Genomic DNA, 22,058 nt, shown 5'->3' on the forward strand with positions numbered 1-22,058 from the left:
CTTGAAACATGTCCCCTCGTCCTCACTCTACCCGTCCTTGAAACATGAGGTATCATAGATATTTTTTAATTTTATATTTGTTTTGATGCGATGGATTTCATAATCCATGAGATTTATATACATTTGACAATATTGATAACTTTTTATATCTAACGATGTTGCTTCATTTAGCTAAAAATTAAAATTTGTTATTACTTTTAGTTTTCATTCTCTTGTGATGAATGTATACTTGTGTATATGGTAAAAGTAGCTTTATTTGACTAGTTTATTGTGTTTTTAAAGTTTATTTAGTAAAGGGTGCAAGAAACAAGTTTCAAATCCTTAAAAACCTCTATATTTCATGGTTTTTTCAATTTGCCGAGTCTGGCCGTCAAGTCTAAGTTTGAGTAAACTAGCAATTGCACCTTGGTGTGCAATAAGTACGCCGAAAAGGTGTGGAAGTTCAATCAGGGAAAAAATTGGTTTATAGGCTCATGTTTTGTTTGCAAGAGAAAGAGGGTAAGTAGATAGAAGAAAAGTTAGAGTGAGATACAAAGAACAAAGAGAGAGGACATAAGAAGGAGAGGGATATCCAAGAGGGAAGAGGAAGATAGAGAGATACATTGGCATATGAGAGAGATAAAAGGGAAAGTGACATTGAGAGAGAGATATAGACAAGTAAATTAAAGAGATAGAGAGACCAAGAGGTAGAGGGAGAAAGATAAGAGAGAAAAAGGAAAAACGACATTAAGAGAAGAGAGATTAATAGTTAAAACTTAATCTAAACAGATTAATAATTAAAATTGCATCTATAACATCTAACAAAATCCTCTAGCAGGATGTTATGATGGATGTTAGTCTCTTAAAACCTTGTAGGTGTTGAACTCTATTAATAAGAATGGATTGTAAATAAAACCCTTTGTTAATTATTTATTGATGCAGGGGATGACAATGTTGTCACAATTTAGTTATAGAGTCTTGTGTCTAGTATAGGAAAAGACTACATTTGATGTCAATTCAATGAATGAAAAACAATAGAAATTCAACTGTCAAGGTAATTTGAATGGTCTTGCACTCTGTCAACAACAGTTTGTATCGATGCGTGAAGTCAGTTTGTATGATGGATGCTAGTCTCTTAAAACCTTGTAGGTGTTGAACTCTATTGATAAAGTTTTGTTATAGGAACTTATGTGAATGGATTGTAAATAAAACCCGTTGTGAATTATTTATTGAGGCAGGGAATGACAATGACATCATAATTCAGTTATAGAGTCTTGTGTCTGGTATAGGAAATGACTACATTTGATGTCAATTCAATGAATGAAAAACAATAGAAATTCAACTGTCGAGGTAATTTGAATGATCTTACACTCCAACAACAGTTTGTATCGATGCGTGAAGTCAGTCAATTTGTATCGTAAAATTCTCTCACAAATTTCATATCTACAAACCATGTGACAAATTTATACACTCAAAATTGATCGAGATTCACATATTCAACTCAAAGCTAATAAGCACTCATCGTAAAATTCTAAAAAATAAATACATCTAGATTGTCTATTTTAGTATACCAAAATGATTAAAATATACGTAATATTAGAATTATTCCTTTTCTATCATCCTAAAACCAAATACATTTTGTATCACATTTACTTTTAACTTAATATATAATATTTTAATATTATTACTCCTACAATTTTTTATATTAATCTAAATTAATTTAATCTAAAATATATTATTTTTGTTGAATTAGACTAAATAAGCCATGGGGAAAGGTTGCATTCCTTTACAAAATAGTGTAACATTCACATTGTGAGAATTTGGAAAAATATTTACATTAATCTTACAAGCATCCTTCACTGTGATAATCCAAACAGTTAGATAGATATTAAATGATCAATTAATTTGAACAAAGTTTTTCAAATATGAAATAGTGAGATATTCCGTAGTTGATTTCAGAACTTGTCCCAATGAAAATAGTTGCTAATTTCTTGGTCTTTAAAGTTAATTGCAAGAAAATATATGGTATCAAGTAGAGAAAGTTTTTCCAAATATTAAAACAAATATTTTTAAAAATGTAGATAAATAATATTTTCTTACCCAAGCCAATTTTACTAATGGTATTTTATGAGAGTAATAATCAATTGAAATACAATTTTTTAAAATAATAATATAATTTGTGAAAAACTATCAATTGATATACTTTATGATAACTATACTTATTTTACTTTATTTCTCATCATGAATGAAATTCATGGAAATCCTTTGCAAGGAATTACATTGAACATATCTATTGTCAATAATTTTGAAAACACCCATAGAAAAAAGATTAAAAAAAAACAAAAAAGCAGAATAATAATGTAGTGTTTCATTTATTCCAAAGAATAACATGGATGGATGGAGAATGGAAGGCTAGCCCAGCCCACAATAACTTGAATATACTAATACAATCTACATAATGGATATGCAAACCATAAGTGGTATGCCTTTACACACTTTCTTATTCATAGAAACTAAACCTAGTGGTTGAAAAGTTTCTTGTTCAAGCTGTGCATTTGGAGTGTAACAAACAATAATGCAAACCAGCTGATTTATTATATCTGCAAAAATATATCGTGGGGATGCACTTTGCTCTGCAGCATGTGATTCAGAAGCTTCAAATATTCGTGGTGAACAGAAAAGTCTTCACATACTTGGTAGAAGATTGGGACTTATCATCATTAATTCCTGGATCTGAAAGCAACGTAGAAATCTTTTCGTACAGGCAGCGTCAGTGTGTTATAAATGCACTGAAAAACTTCAGGTAAGTGAAAGGACAGTCAAAACCTAACATTAACTCAAATAACAGTGAGGACGAAAAAGGGCAAAGATTGAAGGACGGTAGCGACGGAAACAGTGAAAACTTCATGAAAAATCTAACGGCCATGAACGATTGAATCGTCTTGCAGCCCTCCTCATCTATTACACACCGTTGATGGCCAAGATCAGGTCGTCCATTCTCAGATAGGAGACGCCTTCGGCGTAAAAATCAGCTTGCCAAGTCTGAGGTAAGTCTGAGTCTTGTAACTATGATGGATACATTTAGTTGGACACTAAATGCTAGGCTATAAAACAATAGTAGGGGATGATGCAAAGCCTCAGTTCATCAGCTTTAGGACAAACAACCTCTTTCTACATATTATCAACTAGAACCGTGACGGCAATGTAAATTGATAAGAATAGTTAGAAACATTCAATAGAGATTAGCAGACTTCCAAATCTAGTTTTGAAAGGCACCAAAAAGATATGGCATCTTAAGTATTCTTAGGGCCGGTCAAAAATATGTAGAGGGCCAAGTCACTTGGTTTGAATTTGGCAATTCCATGTTTGTGAAATTCAAAAATTGTTTAGTTGCAAAAATCAATATGATGCTCAACTCATTTAAGGGGTTGTTGATTAAATTCTGTTATTGTCAAGAGGGAGCTTCTAGATTGTGTCTTTCAATGTAATTTGGGCTGGGCTAGTGTTGGAGGCATTTGATGCGACACAAGCTGCTGTCCTATTTTCAGATTTTGTTGGGGGCTTCATTTGTATTCTAATAATTTGGAAGAAGTCTTCCAACTATATGGAAGCAAGTTTCTATTTCTTCTCACTATCATCATTGGAGTATTGTTACCAACTTTGACTTTGATTTTGACTTTCTCTCTTGAGAGAACAATGTTAAAAAATGCAATGTTCCATTGGGACACGTACCTCCCACAATTCCTACATTTTCAAGATGTGGGAACTAGGGGAAATGGCCCCTTCTTGTCCCACCCCCTTTGCTACAAACTAGGGACGTTTTTGGGATGTCTTCCTAGTTTGGGGCTACGTTACTAGTTCGGCCCCTATATAGCTTGGGTCTTGGTCCGATTCAGCTCGGTCTTGGGGTCCTGATCTGATCTCCTATGGGTTCAGGTAGGGTCCCATCCATAGCTTGTGGTCTTGTAGAAGCTCATGGAGAATTTGGGGGATTCTGTGCCAAAAGGGCAAATTTCGCCTTTCCAAAATTATAGAACTTTTTTTTTAAAAACTTTTTTTCTACTCTAAAAAGTGCAATTCAATCCCCATATCCTAAAACTTGGCATAGAAAACATCCAAAAGGCAAAAGCAAACTCATTTTGCATATTGTGAATGAAAGACAAAATATTTTCTCCATCGTTGAACTTATTTTTTTGCTTTCCAGTGCATGAGTAGAGTTGAAGATTGATCATTGAACGCTCCAAGTTGGTTCTTGTTCTATTCCTATGCATTTGCAAGAGTTTGTTTGTTGTCAAGGAGATTGTAGAGGAAGATTTCTTCAAAAGAGGTAGGTTTTTTGTACTTCTTTTTTTTTTTCTCTTAAATTTTTTTAACAAATGAACTCTCTTGTTTTGTTTTGAAGTTTTTGGTTTATTTTCATTCTTCTAGTCATCTATGTTCATACTTGATTTTTAAAAATGAAATAATTATTAAATTGTATTTATATATTTTTATTTTCAAATTTTATTTGTTTCAATTCTGCGTTGTTCATTGAACTTGTTATCTTAGGTATTACAATGGCAATTGGTTCTAGCTCTGTGAGACATTTTTGCTTCAAAATAGATCCAAACTCTCCCCTTCAAAAATATGTTAAAATGGTACAATAGCTTCTAGGTGGTCGGGGTTATGTTTGGATTTATGTTGAATGTAAAGTTAGATATTTGAGCTCATACAGTCAAGCGAAAGGCCATTTGTGCAAGATCCCTACACAAGGCATCAAATTTTGTCTAGACAAAGATGGTAATGGCATTCAAAAAGCACTAGTCTTGGCATATATTGAAGAGCAAGAAAAAACAGATCAAGTTGTAGGCCCTAAATCAAATCATGTTTTGTTAAAAAAAGGACCTTGAGGGATGAAGGCTCCACTACCGTCTCATTTTTAACCTACAAAGATTCATCTTTTTTTGTCCCCCTCAAGAACAACTTGTGGCTTCTACACATAAGAGATTAAAGGGATTGTTGGAAATGGCATTCCTAAAAGTCTAGAGAGATTGTCGATCAACACATAGCGAGATGTCTCTATGTGAATGGATTGGCATTCAATTTTGCTCATTCACCATATTGCCAACAAATGGTAAAAGCAATTAATGAGGCTCTGAAATGGTACGAAGGCCTAGGTGGAGGACTCTTGAAGCCCATAAGGTATTCATGGGTTTAAATAGAGGTGTTCATCATTTTTGATGGATGGAAAGATCTAATAAATTGACCATTGATCAATTGTTATTGCACTATCTCCTGATGGGGCAACGTTTTTAAGAGCAGTGGATTGTGAAGGGGAATTTAAGGATGGTGCATTTATTGCTAACATTCTTTGTCAAGCCATTGAGGAAGTAGGCCCTCAAAATGTTGTGCAAGTTATAACAGACAATGCCAAAAATTGGAGTGGTTGGGTTATTGGTTGAGGAGCATTATTCACACATTATTTTGATGCATTATGTTGTCCACTCCCTCAATGTAATGTTACATAAAATTGGCACCAAAATTGATTGGATCAAACGTGTAGAGGCCAAAGAGATCCTATTGTTTGACACCAACCACCATATGTCACAAGGCATACCTAGAACATTCTCAGAATTGGAGTTGCTGAAGGGAAGTTAAATGATAAATATGTTTCACTTTAGTAAACTTTTTAATTTTTGTAATTTTTCTTTTTTAAGTTATGATTTTCAAATAGGTTGTTGAGATTGATTTGCCTTCAACACAATTGTGTGGAGACGACTTGTGAAGGTTCGTGATGCACTTTCTAACATGGTTTTCAGCCCAAATCAGTCCATATGGAGGCAATTTAGGACTACAAGGGCAATGAAGGTTAAACAAATGATCCTAGATGACTTTTGGTGGGATTTTGTTTAGTATCTCCTCAATTTCATTGAGTCAATATTGAGCATGATCTGTTATACCAACATGGAAAGGCCTTGTTTGGTGAGGTACATTAATGACATTGGCTCAATGATTGAGAATATGATAGTCATCATAAATGCAAACGAGCAAGATTTTGAAGAAAAAGTCTCCAAAAAACTACACAATCATTGAAGATAGATGAAACAAAATGACCGCTCTACATTTTCTTGCCTTTGCATTGAGTACCAAATATTTTAGTACTCGTCTCCTTTATGTGGCGACAAGAGTTGCTCTATATAGAGATGGTGAAGTCAATCAAGGATACACAGTAGCATTTGCAGACTCTTCATTGATCGTGGCATAGTGAGGGTTGAGTTCATAGATTTTGCATGTTCCAACAACTATGGTCTTGATGAGATGCTCATCAAGACAAGTACAAGGTCGATGCTCATAGTTGGTGGTTTTTCCATGGCCAATTATTCACACACCTGCCACCTCTTGCTATCAAAATTTATCACAAGTAAGTTTTATACAAAAGTTCTAAGTTTTATTTATATTATAATTTTAACATTTTAATTTTTAATTTTTTAATTTTTTAATTTTTTAACTCTTAATTTTGTAATTTTGTCTTAATATGTTGCTAGTTCATCTGCATTTGAGAGGAATTGGAGCACATACTCCATCCACTCTGTAAAGTGCAATTGATTACACTCAAAAAAGGCAGAGGACTTGGTGTATGTGCATTTAAACTTGTGGCTCCTTATACAAAACGTGACTACAAAGAAGGGGACACAAGGAAATGGGATATCGAGCTAGATCTTATTGACTTGGATACTTCCGCTGCACACTTTCCTGCATTTGATTTTGACGATGACTATGATCCAATTAGTGAGAGCATGAGAGTGCTAGTGCTATTGCCAATGCTAGTGGCACTATTTGTAGTTCTACTAATTTACCACTACCTACATCATCTAATATGTATGGTGGTGATGATATTTTGATAACCCATATGATATTTGATCAATGATGGCGGATTGTTGACGCTTGACATCATTATCTTTTAACTTCAATATATATCATGACATTCGAGTTTGACTAATATTTGACTATTAATATGGTGGTGTATATTGCTATGTTATGTGTCTATCAATATGGTGGTATATTTTGAACATAATTAGTGCTTCAAATATGTATATTTTTTTAATTTTTTATATTTTTTGTATGGATGAACCCAAAACGAACCCATTCTCAATTTTGTTTTGATTGAACCCGTCAACTGAACTCTCAAACCCAAACCTGAACCAGTACCAGGATCAGTAACTTAGCTTGATATGTAGTCTGCTCTTGCATATGGCAGAGTTTGCTTATGTATGCTTGCTCTCATTTATCTGTACATCTGGTTATCTGCTTTATGGTGGTTGCTGCTTAATTTTTTGCAATGTTATTCAATCAAATTTCAAATTGCAATTTTAAATGTTTTTGAAAGATTCAAAGATCTTTGGAAGGCTGCAAATCATCTGGTGTAATGCATAATTGCACATAATTATATTTTTGACCTTTCATTTACTTGGTTAAAAAAATTCTCTAACATAAATTAGGAAAAAATTCTATAACATAAATTGTTCATATATTTTGACCTTTCATTTACCTGGACTGCAAAAAGGACATCAAAATCCTTTCTGAGTTCAAAGAAGAGTGATCCTTGTGAAGTTGACCATATGAACACTTATTAGAAACAATCTTTTTCCTTGTGTTTGTCTATTTTGTGGATATAGTGAGAGTTATTTTCTTATTTAATGGCTTTAATGATTAGCAGCATGGTTCTAATCTTGATTGAAAATTTCCATTCACTCTTTTGTAGCTTATGACAGTGATCTGTCATTCAGTCATTCAGCACCTTTGTATATGTGTTGCCTAATCATTCACAAGTTCAATCTATGCATGAAATTTAATTTTGATTAATTTGACTCATTTGTATGTGTTGCTCTACTATTGATGACATCAAACAATGTAGAACCTACTGTTCTGTTTGAATCTTTGTAATTATCCTAAGCTTGTTTAGTAACTGCTTTGATTTTATATAAATCAATATCATATTTACTTATTAGAAACAGGCTTCTTGTTCACTGTATATTTATGTGAAAACTTTGCTGAACTTTGTGTGGAATTTCATTTATGCATAGGGTACAAGTTTGATGATGTTGATCATGAGTCAAATCCTTTGAAACTGCAATTTGCATATTTTCCTGGTACACGTCCAAGCGCTGCTCCCGTTCTCAATGATTTGCCTCGTGGAGCATCGTGAAGCTTCAGAATTATTGCACCAGTATTTATAACGTATATTTCGACATTGATAACAGGCAAGTGCAGCAACACTGATATGTAAAATAAATGAATGTTAGGATTGTTATGAATGACTTATAATTTTATTGAGTGCCAACATACTCTGTTCTTCTTGTTAGTCCCATAATTCTCTAATTTTTTAGATAACAGACTAGCGTGATGCTGTTCCGACTCTGAAATCAGCAGACATTATAAACTGGTCTAATGTTTATTCTCTGAGTTGGTATTCTAATCCAATGTTAGATGGTTTTACTTTTATCACATGCAAGATACATGTGAGCTTTCATTGCTCGTGATTATAGAAGTGTCAATTTCTATTTCTTTAAGCTAGTTTACCTGTGTGTTGCCAATATTTGTAGCACACCTGCTTCACATATAAAATTGATATAAAATAATCAGATAACTTCTTGTGTTTTGTAGACTCTGGTTTCTTGGAGGAGTGCTGCTATTGGATGAAAATGCCAAGTACATGTGCAGTGTTCTGAGGAGTATATTATAACACTAATCAGGTCCAAGTGACATGTCCTTGGATCTTTTTTTTGCGAGTGGTCATGCATACTTATCTGGGACATGGGTGTCAATGTATAATTGCTTCTTCCAGCTATTTAGGGATATATACACCTCCTTTACAATTCCTATTTTATGGAACATGTGTGGATGATTGAGATCTACACCATATTTATCACATTTGATACTGAAATAGGGTGGATCAGTTGTCAAGGTCAAAATTTGGAGATATTATATAATTTGATGTTTGGATATTTAAAGTGTCGCCTGTTTCCAGAGTAGGATTTCCTAGCATTAATATTGTACTCTACTGAAGTTGTGAAAGCCTTACTGTTCTTTTTATTTTTGAAGGAGTTGTATACTGATTAGTTGGAGCATGATGATATAGATAAAGGTGCATCATACAACCTGTTGATTACTGTGAGTAATTTCTTCAGCTACAATGTATTCACATCCTTTGTAATCAGCATGGAATGTACATTAATTTATTTAATGGCATTTCACTTTGTCTTTATTGTCTGGGCAGACATCTTACAGTAGCTATTTGCTATATGAACTTTAAAGATGGTATTCTGGTACATTTTAATGTTTTATGGTACATAACTCTTATAAAATATTTAATTTATTGCTCAATGATGTGCTCAAACATTGATCAGGGAGGATCAGTTACTTTGATCACCTTGTGCTACAACAGCAGTGCTTCGTGCCATATGGTGTTCTCACCACAAACATTAGGCCCTTCCCAAACATGCATCGGTCAGAGTCCAATGTTGTCTCATTCTTTTCTGCACACAGCTCTGACAATGCTACCTCTGTTTTGCATGGTTGTTTGCAAAGTTCCAAAAGATTACAAATCAGTCTCCCAGAGTCTGTTAGATGTCGCCTCAACAAGGTGCTCTGTGAAGATGTAGGCAATCCTCACAAGTATAAAATCCAACACCCCTTTCTGGAAGCATTGCATGATATAGTGCAAACGAACTTCAATATGATTTGTCTCCGCATCATAAACTGGAGTGTGAGCAATTTGAATTTAATATCCTTTCAGGAGAAGCATTCCCTGATATAGGGCAAACGAACTTCAATATAATCTGTCTTAACATTGTAAACTGGATTGTGAGCAATCTTATAAACATTGACTATTTTTATGGAGAATGATTGTCTGCTCTTGAGGAAAACGAAGATGTTGAAGCAACTGCGAATCCAAGGCCGTCTATGTTCTGATCACTGTTGCCTCAGCAAAAGATAATACAATTGCCTTCTGCTTCTTGCCATACCAAAGAAATAGGGCAGAAACTTACATCAAACAAATATTTATAGAAGTATAAATTACTTCCATCTCAATCTCATGGTCATTTTACTCTAGCATATCCCACTAGCTGTTTGTCACCACCATTACAAGATGATATATCTCAACTGTTGGAAATTAATTGTCCTGACTTCTCCTGTCAGCCACCTACTTCCCAAAAGTCATCCATTGGAGTTCTTTTTTGTATCTTCATCCCTCCTCCCTCTGATGTAGGGGCAGCAGATTAATTGTTTGTCAGCGATGTAAATGCTGGTAGGTAAGTTTCAATTTTGAAATTGAGTGGGAAATTTTGTCGAGGACAGGAATAGACAAAAAGAAGGAATGTTCTTCCAATAGGTAGTTGAGTTTGAATGCGGCGGCAAGTTTATTGAGCTCTGGGTAGAACAGAGGAATGTTTGTGCAGCATTAGTAACAGGTAGCTCCAGACAAATGGAGGAATAGGGAGTTCTGAGCAGGTCTAGATTTATAGTGTTTGGTTGTAGATCTGAATTGTTGCATAAGATTTATTTGTAATCAATATTGTAATTTGAGTTTTTGAAATAGTTTGTAAATGTGATTTTATGATTAATAGAAAATAGACATTGCCTTTCTCCAACTATCTTCTTGTTTGGTTTTTTTTGTGTATTGTCAGTTGATTGGCAAACTAACAAGCAACTCCATGTTGCATTTTGGGGAGTAATTGGGATTTTATTTCTACATTTGGTATCAGTGCTGTGCACTCTGTTTTATCTGGATTTTAATCTATCAAATTGGTATTAGAGCTAGTGGTTTGTGGGTTCACAGATGTTATTGACCAAACTTAGTTTACAGCCCCTCACAAACAACCAAAAGACCTAGCTGAAGGAGACAAGGAGAAAAGATGCAAAAGCCCTCAGTTTGATAGAGGGGCCTTGACAGAGGCTATTTAAAAAAAAATAATAGTAGCTAACTATGCAAAGGAGACGGGAAATTCTCATGCTAGTTACAAAGGGATTGATCAAGTCAGATTGGCGAAGCTCTAGATGCTTCGAAGAGATTTTGAGACTCCAAATAAGGACAATGAGTCCATTTTAGATTTTCACACAAGTCTTTGGTTTGATAAACCAGCAAGGACAAATGGATAAGCAATGGAAGAGCAAAGGATTGTGAAGAAAATCCTTGGAAGTATGCTCTCTAAATTTGATGCAATAGTATTTGCCATTGAAGAGGTAAAGGATCTTTCAACATTAATGGTGGATGAGTTGGTGGGTTCATTTCAAACCCATGAGTAGTGCCTAAGTAGGTTTGTAAATTCTTTCAAAGAATAAGCTTTCAAAGCTTACACCAATGCAGGGGTAGGGGGAGAGGTAGAAACAACTTTGGACGGAGCACAAGAGGTAGAGGTAGAAGCAACTCTAGATGGGGAAGATTAGAGTAGATAGCTTTGAACAAACACACAACTGAGAGGGAGCAAACAACTCTCAATCCAACTCTGGAGCCAAGAACAACAATAGCTTTAAGTTAGAGGTATGATAAGAGCAATGCTGAATGCTATTATTGTCGTAAGTTCAATCATTATGCAAGTGAGTGTTGGAGAAAGTAGCTTGATTGGTCAAAACAAAAGAGTAAATGTGGCTGATGAAAAGGTAGTTGAAGGTGAGCAGTCAAAGGTCTTCATCATCTGTGATATTGGTGAGCAGGACATATTGAAGTTTGGTATTTGGACCATGGATGCAACAACCACATTAGTGGTAATGAAAATTCATTTTCTTTTATTGATAAAAATGTTAAGTTTGAGATTTTTAATGTGGAACAATGGAGTAGTTTCAATTGTGGGGAAAGGGTCAATTAATGCACCAAGCAAGTTGAGGAGGAGATATGTAATGTCTGTTTTGTCCCTAGTATTAAACACAATCTTGAGTGTTGGACAATTGATCCAAAGAGGTTACAAAGTGTTGATGGAGAAGGGTGAATGTGTCATTTTTGACAAGAATGAGAGCAAGAATATTGTTGTAGCAGTGCAAATGACAAAGAACCAGATGTTTTTGATAATAAAAACAACAAAACAAGGGTGTTGACCTTGTATACAAACAACACATAGGCAGCAACAAAACAAGGGTGCTAACCCTATACAAACTCGGGTCGAATATGCCATTAATACTAGGTCAGAAGACCACTATTAAAAGGCCCAACAAACCATTAACAACACAATAGCAAAAAGTTAGGATCCCAACTCAAGAGTGGGAAGAATCAACCACAACTTGACTTAGAAGAGTTTTGGAGGGGGGGGGGGAGAGAGAATTACCTTTTCGCTTATGACAAACACCAACCTAGACAATACTACTATTAGGAACATCATCGCAAGTGGGATCAAGGGGGGGAATCCCCTTAGATTGTTTGTTAGCACTTGACGCATATTGTTGTTGTAGAACAACACTTGGAGTAGACTGTTGCTATAGAACAAGAGCAACAAGAGTATAAATCTTAAGGCCAGAGGGGGCCACAACAGTAGGAGTAGGATCCAGGGGCCAAACGAAGACCACAACAGTAGAAGAGGCACAACCTCATCCTAGGAGGAGTCGCCATCAACATGTGAAGAGTAATCAGAATCAAAAGCATCGAAAGTCAAATGATCAACATTTGCATCTTTGCACCAAGTTGTAGTACCTTTATGACACAAGAGAGAACAATCTGTAGCTAAGCGACTAGTTGAGAAGCATCTACAACAACAAAAGGGGAGGCATTCATAATCCAATGATTGAGTCCATGACCTATCCCCAACCATAATAACTACATCTCTAGGGAGAGGCATAGAGATGTCAATGACTATTAGAATGCGAGCAAAAGTAGAATGACCTATGAAGGATGTGGTATCATCCACCTTTAAGAAGCGTCCGATAGAGTTGCCAATGGCCTCATAACAAGAGTGCTCCCAAAAATGAAGAGGAAGATGGGGAAGACTAGTGTGGACGCACATTGAGGATAGAAACATATGTTTCCCTCGAGGATAGAAACATGTTTTCTATCTCAATTCGTAGATGCACCGTAGACATGCAAAATGTACAATACAACAAAAACCACTCTTGAAGAGTATCATTTAAGGCCCCTCCAGACTCGAGGTATTGGACATCTAGGCTGTGTTGGTTTGAATCTTTTGTCCAAGAAGGGTATGGTTAGAGGTTTGCCAACAATTGTAGAGCCTAATGGTAGATGTGAACCCTGCATTTTAGGCAAGCAACACAACCAACCCATTCAATCAAGCAATTGGAGTTGGTGCATACTGATTGTGTGGCCCTATGCAAACCATTTCTATTGAAAGAGACAATACTTTATGACCTTCATAAATGACTACAACCATAAGACGTAGGTCTATTTTTTGCAGCATAAATTTGAGACGTTTGATAAGTTTAATGTGTTTAAGGCCAAGGTTGAGGAGAGTGGGAACTTCATCAAGGTCCTAAGGTCAAATAGAGGGGGAGAGTATACCTCCAATTAGTTTGCGAATTTTTGCAAGCATCATGGCATCAACGAGTTGACAACCAACTATGCTCCACAACAAAATGGAGTGGCTAAGAGGAAGAATAAGACCATAGTGGAAATTGCAAGAAGTATGTTGAAAGCCAAGGGACTCCCAAATGAATATTGGGGTGAGGCTATTGTAACAATAGTCTATTTGATAAAAAGAAGTTCTACAAAGGTTGTTTGTGACAAGATCCCACAAGAGGCATGAACAAAATGTAAGTGGACGGTTGAGCACTTGAGAGTGTTTAGATGTGTGGCATATACATTTGTGCCAAAGGAGAAGAGGCAAAAGTTGGATGACAAGGGTGAGAAGTGTATTTAGGTTGAATAACCCCATCACCAAGAAAATAGTGATCAACAAAGATGTTGAGTTAATTGAAAATTAGTCATGTGATTGCTTGGCAGACACCTACAAGTATTTTAGTTACAGTGCCTATTCACCAAGAAAATAGTGGTCAACAAAGATGTTAAGTTAATTGAAAATGAGTCATGTGATTGCTTGGCAAACACCTCTTCAGGTATTTTAGTTGCAGTGCCTATTGATGATGAAGACGAGTATGAAGAGAAACAAGATAATGGTACAATAGGTATGGAGCCTAGTAATTAGCTTCAGATTTAAATAGGTAGCCAAATAGTCGGCTCCAAAGAGCTCTAGATGTATACAAACAACCAAACAAACAAGCATAGAGCTCCAGACAACTTCGGATTGGTGCATAGACTGCAAATATGGTGAACAAATAGCTCCAGACACGTTTTGTACAGGAAGGCAACGATAGTAGTGAGAATTCAAACCCTACTCTCACCTCCCTAATGCCAAGAAAGACCAAGAGTCTTAGGTAGATTTATCAAAATGAAAGGTATGATGATGAATTTGATGAAAATTTGGATTTTGCATTACTTTTTCATAGTGATATGATTTATAGAGGATGTTGTGAAACATAAGAAATAGTGTGAGGCCATGGATGAGCATATAGATGCAATAAAGAGTAATAGAACATGGGAGCTAACTGATTTGTCACTTGGTAAATAAGTTATTGGTGTGAAGTAGGTCTTTGAAACCAAAATCAATGTTGATGGAAGAATAGAGGGGCAAAAGGCAAGATTGGTTGTCAAGGGGTACAAACAACAATTTGGAAGAGATTATTATGAGACATATGCTCTAGTAGCAAAACCGTGTAGGCAATAATAGCAATAATAGCCCAACATAAGTGGAAGGTATTTCGTATGGATGTGAAGTCTGCCTTCTTGAATGGAGTACAGAAAGATGAAGTGTATGTAGAGCAACCGCTTAGTTATGAAGTTTGAGGGAAAGAAAACAAAGTATATAAGCTACAAAAAACTCTTTATTGATTGAAGCAAGCACAATAAACATGGTACAATAGGATTGACTCATATTTGTTGAGCAATGAATTTAGCCAAGTCCAAAGTAATGGTGAGACCACTCTTTACATCAAGTCAATTAATGGTAAAATTCTGATCGCTGTCATGCATGTAGATGGTTTAGTTTTCATGGGGAATGATGAATTCCTCATTATTGATTTTAAAGAGGCCATGAAAAGAGAGTTTAAGATGACATACTGAGGTCTCTTGAAGAATTTTCTAAGCATATAAAAAACAAATGGATGATGACAAATTTATCTTTCAAGCAAAGCATGCAATAGAGATTTTGAAAAAGGTTTAGATTGCAAAATAACAAATTTGCACCAACATGAACAACTATAGGTCTAAAGTTGAGTAAGGAAGATTGTAGCAACAATGTGAATCCAACCATGTATGAAAGTTTCGTTGGAAGTTTAATGTATTTGACAAAAACTAGGCCTAATATAATGTATGCTTTAAGTCTAATTTCTAGGTTTATGGAGACTCTAAAGGAGATACATTGGCGACTAGGTAACAAAATTATGAGGTATGTGAATGGCACTAAGGGATATGATATTTTGCATACTCTAGCAAATGAGTTTGGGCTGGTTTAGATGATAGGAAGAGCACACTGAGATATGCGCTTCATTTTGGGATTGAGAGCTATCTCATGGGATTCCAAAAAATAATCCATAGTTTCTCTTTCTACAATTGAGGCTAAGTATGTAATGGCATGCCAAGCTATTTGCCTAAGGAGAATCCTAATAGATTTGAAAAAGAAAATGATGGTACAACAATATTTTGTAACTGTAGGATTTTGCCAAGATCAAGGGCACAATGAAAAGCATAAAAAGAGACAATAGAATGACAAGAACAAAACTGTATTCTCATCAATATGCAAATGATCAATTGGATTAACCAATACAATGAATATAGGCCTACTTATATAGGCAAGGCCATATGGATGTACGAGCACACAATTATGACATGTGGCTCAATGAGAAACACGGGTAGGTAAGAAATACTAGGGGTAGGTAGGAGAAATAATATAATATTCCACAAGAGGTGGATGACCCACCGAATGTGGAGTGTAATAGCAAAATAAGACCACAAAAGGTGGAATTTCTCCTACAAGCTCTATCCCTATGTGCACACTTCCTTAAGTGTCTCAAATCAAAACTATGAAGAGATGCATTATCCTAAATTAACTTAAGTAAAGTGTAATAATATCCATAATGAATATTTATTTACACCAACACCCCCCCTTAAGTGCAACTTAGGGGAATGAAGACTCAAGTCAACAATGCAAGATGGATCCCGGCTACTAGGCCATGATAGGTACCCATGTACAATATGCAAGCAAAACCATGCAATGCAATCTCTCACAAACGGAGAAAGGGAGAAAACGTAGTGGGAAAAAACTCCCCCCCAAAAGAGAGATGAATGTACAAAAGACTCTCAAAGAAGAAGGACAAAACCTCAAAGAGGAAAAAGTCCCCCCCATAAGAGAGGAAGGAGAAGTCAGCTGACCCCCCCTAATGACACATCCCGCACCCCCAAGAGAGCTCGCAACTGTTGGAACTTACTCTCGGTGAAAGGTTTGGTGAATATGTCAGCAACCTGCTTTGGTGTAGGACAATACTGCAAATCAATGACCTGCTCCTGAATGAGCTCTCGGATATAATGCATATGAATCTCGATGTGTTTGGTCCGCTGGTGCTGGACCGGTTCTTCGAGATGGCAATAACACTCTGATTGTCGCAATGTAGAACTGTCGGCCGTGGAGTGGTAAATCCAAACTCTGTGAGAATTTGCTGGAGCCAAATGGTCTCAGTCTCTGCGTTAACAACGCCTCGATACTCAGCCTCAGTCGAAGAGAGAGCAATAGCATGTTGCTTCTTGCTCTGCCAACAAATGGGGCCCGAACCAAGGTGAAAACTGTAACCAGAAGTAGACTTACGATCATCAAGATCGCTAGCCCAATCGGAGTCTGTGTAACCAACCAAGCGAAGTCCTGTGCCTGCTGCATAGTGAATCCCATAGTGATGTGTACCCTAGATGTAATGGAGGATGCGTTTGGCGGCTTTCCAATGAAGCTCGTGTTTCCTGCATGAAGTGGGAAACCATGCCAACTGCAAATGAAATATTAGGGCGTGTATGAGTCAAGTAGATGAGACTACCCACAAGCTGACGATACAAAGTGGCATCAACTGGTGAAGAACACTGAGCCTCAAGCTTGACTCCCGAAAGAAAGGGAGCCAAGGCAGGCTTACAATCAGCCATATGAAAGCGTGCAAGTAGATCAAGAGCATACTTGGGCTGCGATAGTGTAATCCCGGAAGGTTACTGTGAAATCTCTATCCCGAGAAAGTAGTGCAAAAGACCCAAGTCAGTCATAGCAAATCTGTCATGCAAAGCAGATTTGACCCTGCTAATGATGGATGAAGTACTCCCTGTAATGATCAAGTCATCAACATAGAGCACAAATATCAAGTGAGAGTCATCCTGTCGCAAAATGTAGACATTTGGATCGGAATGACACTTGGTGAACCCTGCGGAGAGAAGAAAGGAATCCATCTTGGCGTACCAAGCCCTGGGGGCTTGCTTAAGGCCATAGAGAGATTTCTTTAGTTTGCAAACCAAGGAAGTATCCTGGATGAAACCCTGTGGCTGCTCCATATAAATCTCCTCATCAAGATCACCATGAAGAAAAACACTCTTCACATCCATCTGATGTACAACCCAACCATGAGCTGCAGCAATAGCAAGTGTCAAACGAATAGAGTTCATCTTGGCTATGGGTGCAAAGGTCTCAGTATAGTCAACACCTGCAATCTGAGAGAAACCTTTCGCAACAAGCCGAGCCTTATACTTATCCACACTACCATTCGCTGCAAACTTGGTCCGATAGATCCACTTACATCGAACCATCTTTCTCCCCTTAGGGAGATGGACTAAATCCCATGTGTTGTTCCTCATCAAGGAACTATACTCTTCCTTCATAGCTTGGTCCCACTCAGGAACCCCTGATGCTTCCCTAAATGTCTGTGGATCGGAAGCGGTAGCAATGAATGCATGTGGTAGATCCTGATGCTGTGATCGAGTTCTCCGTGTATCTGAAGGATCCCCAACAAGAGAACCCGTGGACTCAAGTGTCTGTCGAGCCCAACGAGGTCTAGGTGGAGGTGGAGAACGAGGCTCTTCAACTGCAAGTGGACCTTGCGGAGGTGTAACCTTGCGAGTCGGAGTTGAAGGAGTCTCATCATCTGAATCACTAACATCACTATCCATAATGGAGGAAGGTGGAGGAGGTAGAGAGGCTAAGCTAGGAGAGCTTTCCTCAAAGTGAACATTCCTCTCAATGAACACCTCATGTGTCTCTGGATCCATCAATCTGTATGCCTTAACACCCTCAAGGTATCAAACAAATATGCAAGGTTGACTCTGAGGTTCCAATGCCTTGCGTTTCTACGGAGGTATGCCTTGCGTCTCACAATCGGTTTCCTACAAGCCCAAGCCTCAAAAGGAGTAATACCTTGCAAAGGTTTGTGAGGAACCTGATTCTGGATGTGTGTGGCACAACTGATAGCCTCTGCCCAAAAAGCGGGATCAAGAGAACGTGCATGTATCATATAGCTAGCCATTTCTTTGAGAGTTCTATTCTTGCGTTCTGCAACTCCGTTCTGCTGTGGAGTGTATGCAACAGAATGCTGAAGATCAATCCCCTCAAATGTACAAAAATCCTCAAGTCTTTTGTTCACATATTCCCTTCCATTATCTGTACGAAGAATTTTGACCACTTTCCCGGATTGCTTCTCCACACGAGTCTTGAAGTCTTGAATCAATGAAGGTGAGGACGTAGCGGGCCTTACTAAATGAAGGTGCTGGAAATGGACCTGCTACATCGTTGTGAACAAGTTGAAGAACTTCCAAAGCTCTCCAAGCTTTCCGCTTATCAAACTTCTCTTCGGGATGCTTGCCCATGGAACAACCTGAACATATACCCTCTGAAAAACTGATTCGAGGTAGACCTGTGACCATGTCTTTAGTGCTGAGCTGCTGAAGATAGCGGTAGTTGAGGTGACCAAACCGCTCATGCCATAGCTTACTTTCTGAATTTGAATGAGTAAGCAAGGCCCTAGAAGGTGAACTTGGCACAAAGTGGGAGAATGAATAAAGCCTTGAGTTGTCATTGACTTGTCCCACTGCTACCAAGGCATCATCATTAAGTTCCTTTACCACAACTGAATCTAGTGTAAACTCAACCTTTTTCCCATTCCCATAGTGAGTGATTTGGTAGATAGAGAGAAGGTTGGTAGACAAGTTAGGAACATAGAGAACATTCTCAAATGTTCCATCATCCATGTCAATTGAACCTTTCCCTTCAACGTCTACTTGTGTATCATCACCTATGTAAATGTGAGGTACCTTAGATGGCTCCAATGAAGAAAATTGCTCCTTTGTAGAACCCATGTGATATGAGGCACCCGAGTCAAGTATCCATGGCTGTGAAGAACCTGTTGTAGCCACAAATGCTTGCCCTTTTCCCTTAGAATGTGGGAAGAGGAAGGAGATGAATCCTTCTTTGTGTAGGCGGATGGCAAGTTGATGTTGTTTTTCTTAAGAAGATTAGTTAACTCATCAACTTGCTTTGCGTGGCATCGATGCTCATCATGACCATACTTCTTGCAACATGCACAAGTTGGTTTATCCTTCTTAGGTGGTGTCCCCTTCTTGGAAGAGGATGAAAAATCGCCTTGTGATGGAGAGGATGATTGTCCTTTTTCCTGGTGTGGCTTAGACTTAGAGTGCTTCTTCTTGTTGTTGGAATATTTGCCTTGGCTTCCTTGATTCTCTTGATTAGCCACCAAAGCCTTGGACTTTGAAGACTTGAGAAGCCCCATGTTCAACAACTTAGATTGTTCTAATATCAACATTTCTGTGAAAGCATCAAATGAAGGCATAACATAGGAACTCCCCACTGTCAAACGATGAGTTTGGAAGCTAGACACAAATGCTGCATATTTTGGTGCAAGCTTGTCCAACAAGTTGAATATCAATTGAGCATCCTTTTTGTCAATTCCATAATCCTTAAGCTTTGCTCTTAGCTCATTTGCTTTGGTGACATAATCTTGGATTGTATCAAAATTCTTGGGATCCAAGTTGGTGAGCTCATTGTCAATTTTGTAACGTCTGATTTCATCAACTTGACCATACAATTTCTGAAACATATCCCAAGCCTCCTTGATTGTTGTACACTTCTCAATGTGAAAAATGAGGTCATCTGATACATACTTGTGCAAAGTTCCAAGAGCCATGCAATTCTTTGTGAGCCATTCTAATTGAGCATTAAGATCAACCTTAGGATCATGTGGTGCTGTTATTGTTCCATCTATGTAATGTGTGAGACCCTTTTCCATTAATTTACTCCATACTTTAATTTTCCATGATGCATAATTATGTGGAGTTAAAGGTGGAAATTTATGAGGACTCATTGCAACAAAAATGAAAAGAGTACAAAAAGAGGCACAATCACACAAGACACCCCCCCAAATTCACTCAATCAAAGAACCCCCCCAAAAGTGATGATTTGACACTTTATAATTAGTGCGTATACAATGAGCCACTTGCAAAAAATGACAAAGTGGACTTCTGATTACAATTTTACAACTTCCTCAATAAAGCCAAAAGAGTCTCAAACTGATAATGCAAGAGATCTAACTAAGATCCAAGTAATTTACAAGTGCTTAATAGGCCAAATAAGACCAATATCTGAAAGTACAATGTCCACTCAAAATCTCTGAAATCTGATCATAGATTATGAAAGTAGACGAAAAAATATACACTTTCAAAAAAACGGCACCAGAAAAGGAGGTCGTATGAGCTCAAACGAGGCCTTTGAAGTTGCAGAATGGAGGATTGGACAGGTACAGCTGAGAGAATTCGAAAATTCCGAAAAACCTGTGCACCAAAATCAGAAAATAACCACACCACTGCAAAGATCACGAAATTTTAGCCCATTTCAAAAAAAAATTGCACCAAAAAAGGAGCAAAAATGAGCAAGATATGGCCTTCCAAAGTTGGACTGCAAGACTGAAAAACTCAATGGAGAGGGGTTGAAAAATTTCAAAAAGCTGCTGATGTGGCACTGACGTTAGCAATTCATTATCTTGAATTTGATGGCTGTATGATTGTCGCGAAAACTTCGCCTCCCTACTGACTGGGTGTCCGTACCGTACGAATTGATGACATGGCGCAGTGACTGTATAGATGACTGGGTGTACGGGCTGTTGGACTGCAGATCGCGGACGAGTGGCCGCCTGCCATGTGGCGGGCGCGGGTTCCGTCGGTTTTCCTGCTGACGGGAGAGAGTGTCGCCGGCGGGGGGGAGATACTGGTGGGCCGGGAGCCGAGGTGGTTGACGGGAGAGCGAGGCGGTCGGCGGGTGGTCTGGGCGGTCGGCGGGTGGACTGGACGGTCGATGGGTGGACTGGACGGCCGGCGGCGGGCTCCGGAGGAGTACGGGCCGGCAGGCGCTGCAGAGTACAGTCGGGCGTCGGCCCTGCAGGGTACGACAGAGTACGGGGGGGTCTGCGGACCTCCAAACAACCAAATTTTTTTTTTTTTTTTGATCGCTTTTTTTGATTTTTTGATTTTTTATTTTCGAAAAGTAATAAATTTTTTTTGAAATCCGTACGATAATAGCCAAAATAGGGAAAATTTTTTTCTCACCAAAATAGGTCGACTTTATAGTCGAAATTCATGGAAACGGCCTCCCGGATTCAACGGTGAAGTCCAAATCACTGTATGATGCCTCCAAAAATGAAGATCCCCAAATCTGAAAATTGAAGCTTTCCACGATGTCTCCAAAAACCAATCAATGAAGCTCCAATGGCTTTGATACCATGTAGGATTTTGCCAAGATCAAGGGCACAATGAAAAGCATAAAAAGAGACAATAGAATGACAAGAACAAAACTGTATTCTCATCAATATGCAAATGATCAACTGGATTAACCAATACAATGAATATAAGCCTGCTTATATAGGCAAGGCCATATGGATGTACGAGCACACAATTATGACATGTGGCTCAATGAGAAACAAGGGTAGGTAAGAAATACTAGGGGTAGGTAGGAGAAATAATATAATATTCCACAAGAGGTGGATGACCCACCGAATGTGGAGTGTAACAACAAAATAAG

The 22,058-nt window shown here is 37.7% G+C and overlaps 1 protein-coding gene across 1 annotated transcript in view; it reads left to right on the forward strand.

The window, feature by feature from the left end:
- Nucleotides 1-9,223, forward strand: part of LOC131067405 (RNA-binding protein 1) — a 44,776-nt gene extending 35,553 nt beyond the window's left edge. Inside the window, exons 6-7 of the mRNA XM_058002389.2 lie at nt 8,043-8,219; nt 8,623-9,223. Of these exons, the coding sequence (XP_057858372.2) occupies nt 8,043-8,164 (122 nt within the window). The 3' untranslated portion in view covers nt 8,165-8,219; nt 8,623-9,223. The remainder of the gene's footprint in view (nt 1-8,042; nt 8,220-8,622) is intronic.
- Nucleotides 9,224-22,058: the final 12,835 nt, after the last annotated feature.

The sequence above is a fragment of the Cryptomeria japonica genome, chromosome 9 (genome assembly GCF_030272615.1).
Source record: "Cryptomeria japonica chromosome 9, Sugi_1.0, whole genome shotgun sequence".
NCBI lineage: Eukaryota > Viridiplantae > Streptophyta > Pinopsida > Cupressales > Cupressaceae > Cryptomeria > Cryptomeria japonica.